The 13,737-nt window shown below is 39.8% G+C and overlaps 1 protein-coding gene across 8 annotated transcripts in view; it reads left to right on the top strand.

Moving 5' to 3' along the window:
* ARHGEF25 (Rho guanine nucleotide exchange factor 25) overlaps positions 1-13,737 on the top strand; it is an 82,295-nt gene that overhangs the window by 18,401 nt on the left and 50,157 nt on the right. For 6 of the 8 annotated variants that reach the window (XM_087925438.1, XM_087925437.1, XM_026713795.2 and 3 more), the window contains exon 2: positions 4,526-4,670. In XM_087925438.1, coding sequence (XP_087781564.1) covers positions 4,562-4,670 — 109 coding nt within the window. In that variant the 5' untranslated portion in view covers positions 4,526-4,561. Of the gene's footprint in view, positions 1-4,525; positions 4,671-10,684; positions 10,949-13,737 lie in introns of those variants that run through there. The other 2 variants (XM_026713798.2, XM_087925439.1) reach the window with 2 other exon arrangements.

Genomic DNA, 13,737 nt, shown 5'->3' with positions numbered 1-13,737 from the left:
TTATCCCCTCAGCAAGAAGCAGAATAACATGACTTCCACTCTGAATGGATTTTTATGGAATAAACTTACGTCCGTAAACCTGTAGCATTTTGCTGGCCAATAAGGGAAAAAAATTTCATTACATGGTCACCTGGTGGGATTTTTTTTTTTTACTTTGCTGCAAGTAACTGTGACTATAGCTATTTGCAAGCCTGATGTAGGCAAGTTAGTGTTTGCTTCCTTGTTTGTGTACTGTAATCTACCACCCAAATCGGTCCATTTTGGTTGTATGACCTATATGTCATATTGAGCAGTGGGTATGGTTCTCTACTGGCTTGAGAGTTTTTGCACCGACTTGTTTATGAGGGGTCCTTGATGCTCTCTGAGCTTGGTTATTTTCTTGCAGACATTTCATTACCCAGACTAGGTAACATCATCAGTACTGGCGGGGAGTGGAGTGAAAATAACCAAGCTCAGAGGTCACCAAGAATTCCTCGTTTCAACCCTGAACTACAAATATTTTCCTCTATCAAGGCTTGTTTATGCATGGCAACCCAAGAGAGATTAGTTGCTGAATAGTTGGTTCTATAGTGGGCCATCGTTCTTACAGTGTCCAACTTCTGTGCTTAATCATTCTGGATCTGGGCTTGGATCCATGTTATAAGAAGAAGGATGACTATACAAAAAAGGCTGGAGCTTTGCTAATTTTAGGAGGTGTGGAGGGAACTGAGCAGATGTAGCTTGATGTATGTAGTATTATTGCTGCAATGTCTACTTCTAAGAGTGTTAAACAAGGGTATATCTTAGCCCTTTATTTAATTTTTATATCAGTAACACAGTGGAAAAACCTCACAAAATTGGAGCGTATTCAGGCCAGGCTAGTTGTCATATAGTACTACTTTTATATCAGATAATACAGCCATTATCTCAATTTCACTTGTGGACTTATCAAATTGTGGTATCACAGAGGCTCTGTTACTAGCATCTGGTCATCCCAATTTCAAGGAAGAAAGAGTGTTGGATCTTGAGAAATAAGCTGTGGTTATTTTATGAAATCTGGTGAACATAAAGGGTAGATTCACATAAAGTGTTTATTCTTTCTATGCAACTCCTGAATCCAGTGCCATATGGACATGGTGGCCACTGGCTTCAACTATTAAAGTTATTGATGATAGTAGTTAAATAGGACCTATTTATATGAAGCAGTATGTCAGCCACTGCTTATTTCTTTTTGCTGTAGAGCAAAACAGAAACATTTATATTCTATTTACAGGCTTCCTGGTGGTCTCTGTCAGACCAATGAAGAAAACAGGAGTTTAAATTTAGGTAGTAAGATGGGAAGAATACACCCAGGAACCAGAGTTTGCTCTTTTCTTATTTGTTTGATTTTCTGCCAGAATTAGCAGGCACATTGGCTTGTCTTTGTTTCTGCTCTTTTTAAATCTACTTGTAAAAATTACTGTTTTTCTTTCTATGTCCCCAATATCCTCACACTTCCTGTCTACTCAATACTTTGCTCTGTCCTCACTCTACCAACTCCAGGAAGAGCATTATATAGCAAAAAGGTTTCAGATCAGTGTTTACAAATTAGTCTACCATGTCAAGTCCATTTAACTCTGCATTTTGTTTCCTACAGAAATTCCTAGCAATCATACACAGACCTCCATAAAGTGCAAAAGCTTGGGCTTGAAGAGGTCATCTTTCCATAGGGATTTCATTTCATTTTTTTTTCTAAAGAGATACACGTCTTCAGAACAAAGAGATTCCATTTTGCTGTGGAGTTAATAGTCTCTTCTTTGAAGTACCCAACTCAGTGGGAAAGAAGATCCTGTGCCCCTTTATGTGAAAATTCTATCTATCGGGCTCTTTTATATTAATCATAGAAATTGGATCACCTATGTTTGTGACCAGGCACTGTGTAATCCAGAACAACTCTCAGCACCACTTCTGTAGGTTTGGTGACCTATTTGATGTCAGGGTTCCAAGTAATGTATCCATTGCAAGCAAAAACTCCAAGGCAGGTGAATTCCTGAAATAATAGCTTTATTGGAAATATCAAATTGGCACATATCTGGTGAAAACCAACTCTGAGAGGCCCCTTAATGTAAAGGTAAAGGTTCCTGTTGCAAATATATGCTAGTCATTTTCAGCTCTAGGGGACGGTGCTCAAAGCCAAACAGCCAGCACTGTCCGAAGACGTCTCCGTGGACATGTGGCCAGCATGACTAAATGCCAAAGGTGCATGGAACACTGTTACCTTCCTACCAAAGTGGTCCCTATTTTTCTACTTGCATTTTTGACATGCTTTCGAACTGCTAGGTTGGCAGAGGCTGAGACAAGTAATGGGAGCTCAATCTGTTATGCAGTGCTAGGGATTCGAACCGCCGTACTGCTGACCTTTCCGATCGACAAGCTCAGCATCTTAGTCACTGAGCCACCACATCCCTATAAAGACTCCTTGGTTTTCATCTAATTAAAAGTAAAAGTTATCCAAGATATTGGACATGTTATTAATTTGGATAATTGGCAAATGGGAAAGAAATAAAAAATAACATTAGCCACATCGTACAAAGAAAATTTATAGAAAATGTTTTATAGATGGCATATCCCCCCAACAAAATTAGCTAAAATGTACCCAACTTTATCTCCTATCTGTTGGAAATGCTCCCAGGAAAATGGATCATACTATCATGTGTGGTGGACTTGTAGGAAAGCCCAGGATTTCTGGCATAAAATTCAGAGCTGATTAGAGGAAATGGGTGGAATCAAACTTGAATAGAAACCAGAATTTTTCTTACTTGGAATTCATATAGAGAAATATAATAAAGATATGATGTACCTAATAATGCATGTGATTACGGTTGCAAGACTAGTTCATGCTCAAAAGTGGAAACTTAAGGAAATTCCAGATGAAATAGAGATAATTAAAAAGACATGAACATGTGCAGAAATGGACAGATTAACCTTGGAACTAAAAACTAAAGATGAATCTGAATATTACAAAATATGGGAAAAGTTTTAGCACTGGTTGGGAAAAAGGATGTAAAATTAAAATTAAAATAAGATAAAGATGTAAAGATGATCGACTAGGAATATATAAGAATTGTTGACATTGATGTATATAAGATGTAAATATGTATTACTATCTGAAATAGCTATTAAGACACCACATTCAATGTTTTTAAATGTTTTGTCTTTTTGTTCAATAAAATTTTGTAAAAAAAAGAAAAGAAAAAGTAAGTTTTCCCCTCAAACCCAAACAATCAGTCACATGGCCCAAATCATAGCAGCATCCGCAGGTCTGGTGACATTGCTCCTCCTTCTTCCAGCCAGGTGTGAGAATGCCGTTGGTTCCCAGGGAAAAGTATTTTATTTTGACTACACAACCCCAGCTATCTCTAATTCCCCGCTCCCTACCCCTCGCTCCAGTGTGGCAACACTGAAGCTCCAAGGTGGCTTTGGCCAGGTCAGCTTCAGGGTTGACACTTGGATGACCAATCTCTGTACTGTATGAGACTAGTTTAAATGAGGGGAGAGAGGAAGTAGGTGCATTGTTTCCCTCTTCCCTCCTCCCCCCAAAAAAAAATTCCCTGTAAAGCCTGTAAAGAAGCAGCCAATAACATTGGAAATACAGTACCTTGGTTTCCTTCACTGGGGAGCAAAGGGAGAAAATGTTCATGGCTTCCCCTTCCCTTGCATAAGAATAATAGTGGACAGCTGAAGTTAGGAAGCAGATACTGGGAAGCAGGGAAGCATCCTTGTTCTTTTTCTCCCTTAGCAATCCTCTTCTGAGCCATGAGAGAGGGAGAATGCTTCCAACTTTCACACGTGTAAAATACAGTAATTGGATTTCCACAGTGGGAAACTAATGATACGTAAACTGATGGGGTCCGGTGAGAGGAAAGAGAGGTAATGGTGAGGCATGAAGTTCTGACTTGGAAACTAAGGCATCCCTTGGGGGTCAAATATATTGTCTGTCTCTGTAGATCCAGACATTAGAATAGAAATCCTCCTGCACTTGGAGACTTGGAAATTCTCCTGAAGACTTGGAAATTCTTGTTTCTTTATTTCTCATTCTTTTAAAAGTGAGTTTCTCTTTTTCTAGGTAGGCATTCAAGATGAACTGACATAGTTTTGAAGTTTGCCACAACAGGTAGAAAAGAAGTGAGGTTCCATTCTGCGTTTTAGCTGTTATGTTGAAGTATATCTTGCCTTCTATGACTGCATATGAATACTTCATGCCGGAATATACAGAAACAGATATACAGTACATACATTCTCAGATTTTTTTTTTAATTTAAGGGAAACTAACTACTTCAATAAGAAAAATGGTATGAAAACTGCAATATGTCTGTGAGATGTAGTTCAGGCATCCTTGATGCTCACAAAAATGATCTGCAAACTACACTAACTGCACGTGTCAAAAATATATCTATTAACTGCTATGTGCCAGCTTGTGATCTATTTCTGATACTGAGGCTCCATACCAAACAGGCTGTTTGAATCCTAACCTAAAACCTGAACATATTTTCCTGCTTCATTACAGCTGTCAGACCTGTACTCACAAGAGCAGGGAGCTGAGATGCAACCCCAGGCTAGCAACAAAAACAACAGGGGGCAGCCTGATCTGGGATCCCAGCAAGAAGCAGTAGCATCCTCAGAGATCCCTGGGATTCAGATCACGGAAGAAGGTGAACTGCTCAATTTATTTTATTATTAGGTTGCCTCTCCAGATCTAGTGCAATAAGGAAAACTGCTTTACCATTTCTTTTAGTCTTGTTATGCTCCAACATACTTGAATAATTGATTGATTGGCTATACTTTCTCTACTGCCATGTTTCCCAGGGATGTAAGTTCCCTTTCTAAGTACATTATTCATATACTGTGCAACTCTGAAACTCCATCAAATAAATAGCATACAGTGTTGGAAACTAAAGAAATAATTAAGACTTCTCACTGATCTGGAGTAGTTGGACAATGATTGTAATGCCTTAATAAATCTTGTCTTTTCGGACAGGCAGTGTTTCTACAAATTCTTTCTATACCACTAGCTATTAACCTTTTGTGTGTATTCAATTTTTGACCTATACACCATTCAAATGGGATACTTATGAGAGGCGTCATCATGCCAGTGTTATCAATGTTACCAATTCCTCTTATTTGCTTCGCTGGTATTGCACAATCTTAATTTGGGTTTGCAGTTTACAAAGAGATTGTTTGTTTAAGTATATTTTTTAATAAGCCATAATTGGTTGGATTAATGCATCATGCTAACTGAAAAACCAAAGTACACTGCAATGGCTAAACCAGCATGAAAAATAATGATGAAGTTTGTTGTGTGAATCTTCTTGATTGTGGCTTTTTCTTTTTTTACAATAAACCATGGTCGAGCAGACATGGCTCAATGTGATATTTGAATCCAGCCTACCACAAAGCTTAAACCAATCAAAGTCTTTGAATAAAATATGAGCCCAGCCTTAGCCATTCTGTACATTTTTTTTTTCCTGATTATGGCCTATTCCTTTGTATTTAAAAAGAACTACTCTTTGTGCTGCAGGAAACAGTATGATAAAACCAAATTAAATAACTAGCATGGTCACTGAGCAATAAACATTCTTCTTTATTGTTTCTAGAAAATGGGTTGGGAAAGATGTTTGTGTTGGATTGCTTTGTCTATTTTTGATGTCTGCTCGGATCTAGCCACATTAAAGACATACTGTATTTCAGAGACCATCCAAAGAGAGGGAGGATAGCAAGACTGAAGACAAGGTAGAATAGCAGGATGGTTCTGTCAACGGCTGGAGCCTGCCAGCTTGCTAGTATTGTAGTGATCATCAAATCTCTTGTAATATGAATTATTTTAAATTAAGATATGGGAGAAGAGGACATGCTAGTATCCATGGTTCCATGTTGCTCTTCCTGCCCTTTAACAGCAAACCAATTCTTTTATATGACTTACAAATGGTTTTTTTGCATTCTTAAAAAAAAAGTCATATTTGTATGTCAAATGTTCTAGAAATCTGTCTGTTATATGAGTACAAAGCAATGAAGAAAATCCAAACTGGATGATTGTCATTTTGGGAAATAAAACTATCACATACCTAATCAGTGACAGGAAATCTGAAGTGCAGATTGTGGAATGAAGAGAGCTACATGTATTAAATGCCTAATTTCCCAATTTTTCAAATGTAGTTCCTTTCCCCAAGGCCATTTTCTTTAGAATGATTTTTGAATGCGAGTATTTTGCAAGTATCAGATTCTAGACTCAATTCCTAACAACTTTAGGTGAGGCTGAGGAAAGCCCATGCCTGAAATACTGTAATAGATCCGTTGACTCCTACAATGCGTAATGTTTGCTAAATATGTTAACTGAAATTCCCATAATCTTCAACAACTGCTTGGGAATTAAGGGATTGCAAACTAACAACTGGTGAGATCAGATGGGAGGCAGTGCTCAATTTGGTTTAACTCATCAAGAGGGTGCCAGAGTCACATTTGGCATAATTGCTCCCAAATAGGTAAAAATCAAGGCCAAGAACAAGGGTGAATTGGGCAAGAGAACACTTTAATCAAATATTAGGAAATAAGACCTTTCGTGGGCAGCTAACAGTCAAGGATGCAGCCTCAGAATATAGGAGCCAGTATTGGGTTCTCTGCGTTTAAAGTGGGGGGAGACACAAAAGTAAGAGAATTAGAATGACTGACAGCCGGCTGAAGTTGTTTTAGACTAATGCAGAGAAAAGAGGGACGTAGAGGTCAGAAAAGAGTAAGCTGTTCATGGCAATAAGCAAAATAAACGAGGAATTCAAAACAGAGGTAAGAAGATTGAAGAAAGGGGCAGAAAGGGTGAGCCTCTGCTGATTAGTTCCCAGAATAATTAATAGATTACAGCAAAGCTTCCATCAGCAGCAGGCGGGGGAGTTCGGCATGTTTCTTTCAGAACCTGATGACATCTCTGCGTTGATGGGCTTTTGAATGGAGGTAAGACTCCTCCTTGCCAGTTCCATCTGCTTGCCAATGCCCCTGCTTTTCTTGGTTTGCCCAACAGGCTCTTCCAATGAGGAGTGAGACTTTTCTTGTAATCTAGTACTGCCGAAGTCAGCTTCAGTATATTCTTACTGAACTGCATCTGAAATTGGCACTAGCGATCTGCCACTCTGTACAGCCAGGTCTCAAGGGAAATGCTTGGTTCTGCTCCAGTGAGGATTTGCTAGAAGCCAAGTAGCTGGCTAGTCACTCCAAGTGGCTAGCCAATTAACTATAAACTTGCAGTGACCTATGTGGAGAGGTTTCTCCAACTGTGAGCTTTCTAATGAACTCATTATTTCCAATCTCTCAGGAGAGCAATTGTGAAGTGGAAGAGCTACCAGTTTAAAGATACAACAGCCACCTCTATTCCCTTGAGTGATTACTGTATGAGGATAGAAATAGTAGGTAAAATGTTCATGACAGTTAAATAGATAACATAAGAAATATATATTCAGATAATTGATTTGTAATTCCTCATCTACCTTCTGTCTTTGCTCTTGCAGCACAACCAATGTTCTGCAGACTTACTGAGACAATTTACTTTCCTTCCTGTCACTGCATACTGTTATTTTTTGTCCCAAATTCATAGCTTCTGCTTCTCTTGTGCTTTTTTAAAATACTATCTTTCTTTGTCTTCCTTTCACTATACAAACATACAAATGTCATCCTCTTCCAACAGCATCCTGGCTATAGGATACCAGGTCTTGCCCTCACCTCCACCTGCCCTGATATTTTGAGTAATATCCACACAACTATTTTTTAAACATTCTTCTGAAATTGTAGTTTGTGAGAGAAAGGCAGGAGGATTAAGTTATCTCCATGTAGCAGCTTCCAAATAATTTGGCACTAAAGCTCCCATGATCAATAGGCATTTTGGTACAGGGTTACACAGATGATAATTTAACGTATTTGAGAAGTACTGGGATGAACAAGCTTGACCTAGATTCTGTAATAAAACTATTCTCAGCACCTCATCAAAAGCAATGACTAATTTAAATGGCCCATAAAACCAATGGTCTTAGAGTGGAAACATAATGCTATTAAGATGATTGCATCTTTAATATTAAAAAAGGTTGCTATGATTTAAGCCAGACTTGAGAAAAATAGAATCTTAAATGTCCTCTTCAATCCTTACCTTTGAAAAGAATCTGAGAAATAATGACAGTTTGTACAGGTCACTTTTACCATTATTATTGCTCCATATGTTATACACTTGAACTTGCACTTTGAAAATAAGTGCTAGAACTAATCTCTGATTCAAATCTGATTTGAGATTTAAAAAATTCTCATTCCTCAATTGAACAGGTTGCTGACAAAGTCTAATCTACAGTTTGCAGCAGAATGGAATGGTAGAGTGACAGAGGAGATTGTACAATCTCTGAAGGAAATGCATGATGTTATTTTTAAAAGCTACCCAATATAATAGCCGAATACATCCTACAAGTAGGAAAACATCATACCAAAGGGAAAATGTTTTTCCTCAACTTTCTTTTTATTTCTTTGCTTTTACCTCTAATGCTTCCCAAACCTGGGTAAATTTCCCAAAATTGGGTAGATGTTTTTCTTCTGATAGAGTCATACAAACCCATTACCCATCACAACATTTAAATGGATTTAAAGAATGCCCTTTATACTAAAATATATTCAAAAATCTCCCAAAGTATTCCTCCTATTAAGACAAACATCATTGAAATTACCGATGGCAATTGGCTGAAATGATATAGATATCGTTCAGTGATATCATTTTTATAACAGAGGTAGACCTTGAATTATGATATCATTTTTATTCAGTGTTTATTCGAAGTTACAGTGGGTGCTGAAGGAAGGGACCACCTATCAAACTGAGGACCGCCAACAAATGGTTTTGGGTAATGAAAGAAAAAGAAATAGGAAGCACTTCTCTAGAAAATTGATCTTATGACTAGCTTTTAATGCTGATCATTAAACCAACCCAATGTGTTGATGTACCAAAATATAATCATCATTCTGTAGCATACTGGATAGTCTCAAGGAACTTTGTGGTTCTGGGTGACAATTTTGAGTTTCTTTCTAGTTCTGCAAGATAAGCATATTAGTTACTGTACTGTTTAGATTCTAGTTGGAGATGATGAGGGTTGTAGTCACAACATGCCTGGGAAGCATTAGAAGGTAGAAGTCTTCCAATAGTAGTGAAGCATATTCCTGATAAAGGATTGGCTGTTTTTGTGAGGCAGTAGGAATGTAAAAGCATGAGATTGTGGTTGTGAGGAAAGGGAGAAAAACATTAAAATATGGCAATAAATGTAACCTCTCAGGGTTGGTGCCAATGTAATCAACATTTCCTTTATTCAAACTGCATTTTTGTCTTGTTTTTGCATATTTTACTTACACCTAATTTTTCCCCCAAGAAATTTTGAACAGTCTGTATAGTTCCCATCTACTCACCTCCATTTTATCTGATAACAAGGAAGAATTAAGTATTGCAATTGGGTCAAAAATATTAAATGGCTGATAGAGCATTTGAACCTGGGCCTTCTCAGATAAGTCTAACACCTTTGATAATTAGACTTCATTTGACCATTCATCCCCCAAGCAAACTTCATTGTGAGGAAAACAGAGCAAACTCATTCTTAGTGCACATAGCAAAAGAATGGTGTCCTTCCTGTGATTATCATCTGTCTGTCTTTTCAAATATATTGATAACAGCTTTTCTGGGAACTCTTAAGTGTGCACGGGCATGGCTGTGTCATCATCTCAACAATAAACCCTGAAATAGTTGAACAGTTAAGCTTATTACGGACTTCAACCTGGTCTCCTCAAGCCCAGTCCAACAACTTAACCACTGCATCATATCAGTTCTTAACGAGTTTTGTGTATACATTTTTCCTAGGTGAAAATGTATTTCTAGTTTACTTGTTAAGATTTACAGTATGTTCTACTTTTTTCTCCAGGAACCTAAGGAGCCTAGCACTCCTTTCCCAAATTTAATTCCTATCAGTATGAGAGGCAGGTTGTGCTGAGAGAATGACTGACCCAACTAAGTACTGTATTGCCTGCTGCGTAGGCATTTTCAGTTGTCTTTTGTTTTAAAGATGTGGGTTGAGTCCTGAGGCTTTTACCTTTGCAATAGGAAGTTGATATGAAAAGGACCGTACAAATCCCCGTCCACTGCCTGTTTCTGGACTCCTGCTGTCCTGTGTGGCCGGGGGTGTGGGGAGGGAGGGAACGGGGAACTATAATGCACAGCCATCAGCACAAGAGAAGCTGCCAGCTCATTCCTCTTCTTGATACACTTTGGACATGCTGTATACTCACCCTTTTTATTTGTGTGTCCACACACACATTTACACAGGCACATGCGTGCCTTCTAATGTACTCCTCCTTGTTTCCTTGCCTTTCCAATCCCAGACGGCTGCCTCCGGAGACGTTTGTTTTCTTTCTCTTTTCTTCTCCTTCCTCACGGGTAGCCTTCCGCAGTGGTGGGAACACCGAGAGAATCTCACTTGTGCCTACTGCGGGCTCAGCTGCTGCAGAGCTGGCTGCAATGGCTCAGCAAGAGTGAGGAAGGAGGGAGGGAGAGGGAGTCTGGCTCCGGGAAGCTTTGGAGATGGATGAAGAGAGAGAGAGAGAGAGACAGAAAGAGAAAGAGAGGAAGGGAGGGAGGGAGGAGAGAAGCAAGAGGGCAGCTGCAGAAGCTCCTCCTCCCCATGGGCGAGGAGCCCAGCCCTGTTGTTCTGTCACTGAGCAAACGGCTGCGGTGGCAAGAACTCTCCCCCCCCCCCAGCCCCCTTTCACTGCCTGGGAAGTACTGTCCCCTCGCTCGATGGCTGGCATAGTGAGTGACGGAGCCCAGCACAGCCGGGCGGCACCATGAGAGGTGGGAGCCAGCAAGGCTGTGCTTGCCACCACTTGTTCCGCAAAGTCCTGGCCAAGTGCAGCTGCTGCCCCTCTAGGGCACGAGGTGAGTGGGATTCCCAATGTAGGCAGTGTTTTTCTCCTCTCTCCAGCTCCCCCCCCCTCCCCCGGCCTCCCCCTGCCTGCTTAAGCACCGCAGCGTTTATGTTGCCCTTTTTCTTAGACGCCGCTCGTTCATGCATCATTGCTTGAAGGCCACCTGCTCAGGACCAGCATCATTATCCAAAGTGGGCATCACCAACCAGTAGGATGGCATGAGCGTTGTCATCCCTGCTGAATAATAACACCTGGCCTGGGATACCTTCCCTGGCCATCACTGCCACTTCCTTCTTGTCAGGAATTAATATTATTTTGTTATTTCAATGGCAAGCACACCACTCACCATTGAATCATCCCTGTGCCTGACATAGAGAGGCACTGTTTTTCCATGTCTGTCTCCTCCAGCGTTTCACAGGTGCTATGGTTTCCCTGGGTGGGTATGAGTTTGCTCTCCAGGTGTTGGCAAGTGAGGTGGGATCTGCTTTCTTTAACATGGTTCCTCACATTCTTGTACTACTCTGGTACTTTCTGCTTACCAAACAGTTAGATTGGGTTTATGTCAAGTTACCTCAGATGTCAGTTTCTTGTGGCCAGGGTACAGAGGGCACTAATGGGGCAGAATGACACAGCATGGGGAGGGGTGGTTTAGAAAAGTTTGTGGCAAGTATCACAGGTGCATCTGGAGTGGTCCAATATCTTGGCTTTCAGACAAGTGAAGAAGAGGTCAATTTTTAGTGGCTGTTTAAATAAAGAGATGATTTTTTCTAAAACATATGAACATGCTCTCTCTCCAGAAGATTGCGCTTTTGTTTGTTGTTTCTAATACTTTAGCATGATTTTGCATGCATATTTGTATTTAGAAGAATTGGATCTCTATATGAATCACTGTAAGATTCTTGTTTACGTCTCTCATTGCACATATCTGGTTCGGCACTCAGGTTGTACATGTGAGCAGAAGGGACAACTTGTGGGAGGCTATATGTACAAGAAGTCTGGCTGTGGAAGAGAGGAACAGAAAAAAAAACTAGATGTGGGGGAGGCTGTGCATGCATGTTGGAATATGTGGCTGTGTATCACTGCACGCATGATTGCATTTCTCCTGCAGTCTGTGAATATGTGAGGTTGCTTGTGTCAATGGATTGTGTTCTGCACACACACTTGAGAATATAAAGCACTCTCTGCATGAGCAGAGTTTTAAAATGCTAAAGAAAAAAGAGAGAGAGATGAGAAGTACCAGGGAAGGATGTTTGAGAACTGTCTTCCTTGAGTTTTCTGCTGCTTAGTACTGCCTCTCCTCCACCTTATTTCCAGCCAATTGCCCAAATGATTGAGGCTGATATCAGTATAGTAATGTTGAAAACTTAAAGAATCTGGGGTTGAAGGTGGTGTTATGGGAAAAGAGACCTAGACTCTAAGCGTTAATCCTGATTTAGTGAGTAGGGTCAGAAGGCATGGTCCATCTCTTTGTATATATTTTTTGCATTCTCTTATGCTTGGAACTTACTACAAGGGTTACCACTCTTGATTCCCGTTCTCCAAATCTTATCTAAGCCCTCCTTTTCATGTCCTGTCTTTGCCTTAAAAGCCAGGTGCCTGTACCCAACCGTTAGAAAAGAACTCTAGGTTATATGTAACTACCATTCATTTTTCCTTGTTATCTCTACATCTCCCCTAGCTTTTCCATCTGTTGACATTTAGACTGTAAGTTCCTCAGTGCAAAGATCTGCTTAAAAAAGACAAACATGTAGCTCAAGACAAACCCATGTGTTCGGATATTTCTTATAAAAATAATAATGATGTGTGGGTAGCAACTGGCTGTGTTGTTGGCTTTTTATACTTCTCATTTTCAGGGATTTTTTTTTTGTGTTAACTCTTTTATACCAAGGATCCTGTAAAGGATTCTGAGCTTTATGTCTGAAATGCCATCAGGCCATGGAGAACTTTAAATTTCCAGTGGACCCACATTTTAGTACACTCCAAAACAAACCCAGCACTGAGCACTCCCTTGCAGGCACAGGCTGGGGAGTATAATGCTAGGGAATTCTTCAGTATTGCTATTTGTCTAGTTGAGAATTCCATGATAACATGGTTAAGAAACCCCAGCAGGATCCTTTGTAGCAATTTCAAAATCACTGAATTCAATTGCATAGTGTAGATCAATGCATTTACCCACATATGCATGTGAAAAAAATGCACATATGATTTTGATTCTATAGTGTATGGATTCCTAATTAGGCCTACTCACATCTGACTCCTTTTCTTTTGTGCTTTACATGTCCACCCAAATAATTCTGTCCAGTAATACATTCCTTATTGTTGTTTTCTCTCTGTATACCCTCCTCTTCCCTTCCACTTAGGAAAGCTGAAGCCTGCCAATTCTCAGCCATGTAGCTAAATTAATAATAGGTTAGAAGGAACAAGCTGAGGGTTGGAATCTTGTTGCCAAATGGGTACCTGTGCTGCTCCAAATCCTGTATTCAGATAATGTTCCTTTTACTGGCTGCTCCTTTTTCTGGTTGTTGACTATTCGTTTGGTGGGTGAGAGACAGATAATTTCAGATTCTGACAACATAGCCTATTTCAAACCACCCTTAAGCTTTTAAAAATGGCTAATTTGGGGATCTGCTTATAGATAGGTTTTCCCAGCAACAGTCACTGGCTTCAAAATGGTGGATGCAAAAGAGCTATTGAAACCATGTTCTGTTTGTGTGCAGGTAATGTGTGTGACACATGTTCAAGGTGGAGGCCCTTGTTTATATGATTTAGAAATAAAGTCTCACTGAGGTTATACTACAT

This window comes from Pseudonaja textilis, chromosome 2, assembly GCF_049901715.1.
Source record: "Pseudonaja textilis isolate UNSWEBS1 chromosome 2, rPseTex1.2, whole genome shotgun sequence".
In the NCBI taxonomy this organism is placed as follows: domain Eukaryota; kingdom Metazoa; phylum Chordata; class Lepidosauria; order Squamata; family Elapidae; genus Pseudonaja; species Pseudonaja textilis.
The sequence above is the reverse complement of the archived record's forward strand: the minus strand, read 5'-3'. Positions and strand labels throughout refer to the sequence as shown.